The 2,505-nt window shown below is 53.3% G+C and overlaps 1 protein-coding gene across 1 annotated transcript; it reads left to right on the forward strand.

Annotated features, from left to right (window-relative positions):
* Positions 1–32: 32 nt before the first annotated feature.
* On the forward strand, positions 33–2,499 carry LOC104526507 (transcriptional repressor scratch 1-like; the record flags this gene model as incomplete). The annotated part of the gene is made up of 2 exons (XM_010169968.2): positions 33–657; positions 2,465–2,499. Coding segments are annotated over 2 exons (660 nt in total), but the record flags the coding sequence as incomplete, so codon positions are not given.
* Positions 2,500–2,505: the final 6 nt, after the last annotated feature.

Raw genomic sequence — 2,505 nt, forward strand, 5'->3', positions numbered from 1 at the left:
TTTACCCCAGTAAACCCAGTTCCTTCCCTCACCCCAACGACGATCCGGATCCTGATTCGGATTTACCCGACAGCCCTAATTCGGATTTCCGGGGGGGTTACATCAACGGTGACGCCGCCGTCAGCCAAGGCTACGCCCTCGATTCCTTCTTCATCACCGATGGGAGATCTAGGAGAAAAACAGCCATTTTGGGTCAAAATGGGAGAGTGGCGACCAATCAGGCGGCGCCACGTCACGCGTGCGGGGAGTGCGGTAAAACCTACGCCACCTCTTCCAATTTGAGTCGCCACAAACAAACCCACCGCAGCTTGGACAGTCAGATGGCTAAGAAATGCCCAACGTGTGGGAAGATCTACGTCTCCATGCCGGCTATGGCCATGCATCTCCTCACCCATGACCTCAAGCACAAGTGTCAGGTGTGTGGTAAAGCCTTCAGTCGTCCTTGGTTGTTACAAGGTCATATGAGGTCCCACACCGGGGAGAAACCTTTCGGTTGCGCTCACTGCGGCAAAGCTTTCGCCGACCGCTCCAATCTCCGCGCTCACATGCAGACCCACTCGGCTTTCAAACACTTCAAGTGTCAGAGATGCAGCAAAACCTTCGCCCTCAAGTCTTATCTCAACAAACATCACGAGTCGGCGTGTTTGAAAGGAGGGGGGGAGGCGTTGGGGGCTCTACAAGCTTGAGGTTTCATGGGGGGGGAGGCTTGGAGTGGCCATTGGTGAGGTCAACGGTGGCGTTGGCGTCGTTGGCGTTGGAATCGTTGGCGGCGGCGTTAACAGCGTCGTCAAGGTCATTGGCCTCATTGGTGTCAACATCAACATCAACGGCGTCATCAGTGTCATCGTTTGACACCGTCAACGTCATCATCGGCACCATTGGCCTCTTTGGTGTCATCATCAACGTCAACGGCGTCATCAGCGTCATCGTTGTTGACATTGGAATCGTTGGTGTCATCGTTAACAGCGTCGTCAAGGTCATTGGCCTCATTGGTGTCAACATCAACATCAACGGCGTCATCAGTGTCATCGTTTGACACCGTCAACGTCATCATCGGCACCATTGGCCTCTTTGGTGTCATCATCAACGTCAACATCGTCATCAGCGTCATCGTTGTTGACACTGGAATCGTTGGTGTCGTCGTTATCGGCGTCATCAAGGTCATTGGCCTCCTTGGCGTCAACATCAACGTCAACGTCGTCATCAGCGTCATTGTTATTGGCATCGTCAAGGTCTTTGGCCTCGTTGGTGTCAACGTCAACGTCATCAGCGTCATTGGAGTCATCGTTGTTGGCATCATCAACTTCATTGGCCTCGTTGGCATCAGCAACGTCAACGTCATCGTCGGTGTCATCATTGTTGACACTGGAATCAGTGTCGTTATCGGCGTCATCAAGGTCATTGGCCTCGTTGGCATCAACGTCAACGTCATCGGCGTCATCGTTTGGCACCGTCAACGTCATCATTGGTGCCATTGGCCTCGTTGGCGTCATCGTCAATGTCAACGGCGTCATCAGTGTCAACGTTATTGGCATTGGAATCATCAGCGTCATCGTTATCGGCGGCGTCAACATCGTTGACCTCGTTGGCGTCAACATCTACATCATCGGTGTCATTGGAGTCATCGTTGTTGGCATCGTCGGCGTCATTGGCCTTGTTGGCGTCATTGTCAATGTCAACGGCGTCATCGGTGTCATCGGCGTTGGCATTGGAATCGTTGGTGTCGTCGTTATCGGCATCATCAAGGTCATTGACCTCGTTGGCGTCATCGTCAAAGTCATCGCGATCATCGGCGTCATCGTTTGACACCGTCAACGTCATCATTGGCACCACTGGCCTCATTGGCGTCATCGTTGTTGGCGTCGTCATGGTCACTGGCCTCGTTGGTGTCAATGTCAACGTCAACGGCTTCATTGGCATCATCGTTTGGCACCATCAACGTCATCATTGGCACCATTGGCCTCGTTGGTGTCAACATCAATGTCATCGGCGTCATCGGCGTCATCATTTGGCACCGTCAACGTCATCATTGGTGCCATTGGCCTTGTTGGCGTCATCGTTATCGGCATCGGCAACATCATCGGCCTTGTTGGCGTCGTTGTCAACATCGGCCTCGTCAGCGTCAACGTCATCGGTGTCATCGTTTGGCATCAGTACCTTCAACGTCAACGTCATCATCAGCACCACTGGCCTCGTTGGCGTCAACATCAACATCATCGGAGTCATCAGCGTCATCGTTTGGCACCGTCAACGTCGGCGTCATCGTTATCGGCGTCATCGGCGCCGTTGGCCTCGTTGGTGTCAACGTCAACGTCATCGGCGTCATTGGCCATGTTGGTATCAATGGCCTCGTTGGCATCAACGTCAACGTCATCGTTGTTGGCATCAACGTCAACGTCATTGGCCTCGTTGGCGTCAAAGTCAACGTCAACGTCATCATTGGTGTCATCGTCAACGTCAACGTCAACGTCACCGGCGTCACCGGCGCCACCTTCCAACGCCTTC

The sequence above is a fragment of the Antrostomus carolinensis genome, unplaced genomic scaffold (assembly GCF_000700745.2).
Source record: "Antrostomus carolinensis isolate BGI_N321 unplaced genomic scaffold, ASM70074v2 scaffold24556, whole genome shotgun sequence".
Classification (NCBI taxonomy): Eukaryota; Metazoa; Chordata; class Aves; order Caprimulgiformes; family Caprimulgidae; genus Antrostomus; species Antrostomus carolinensis.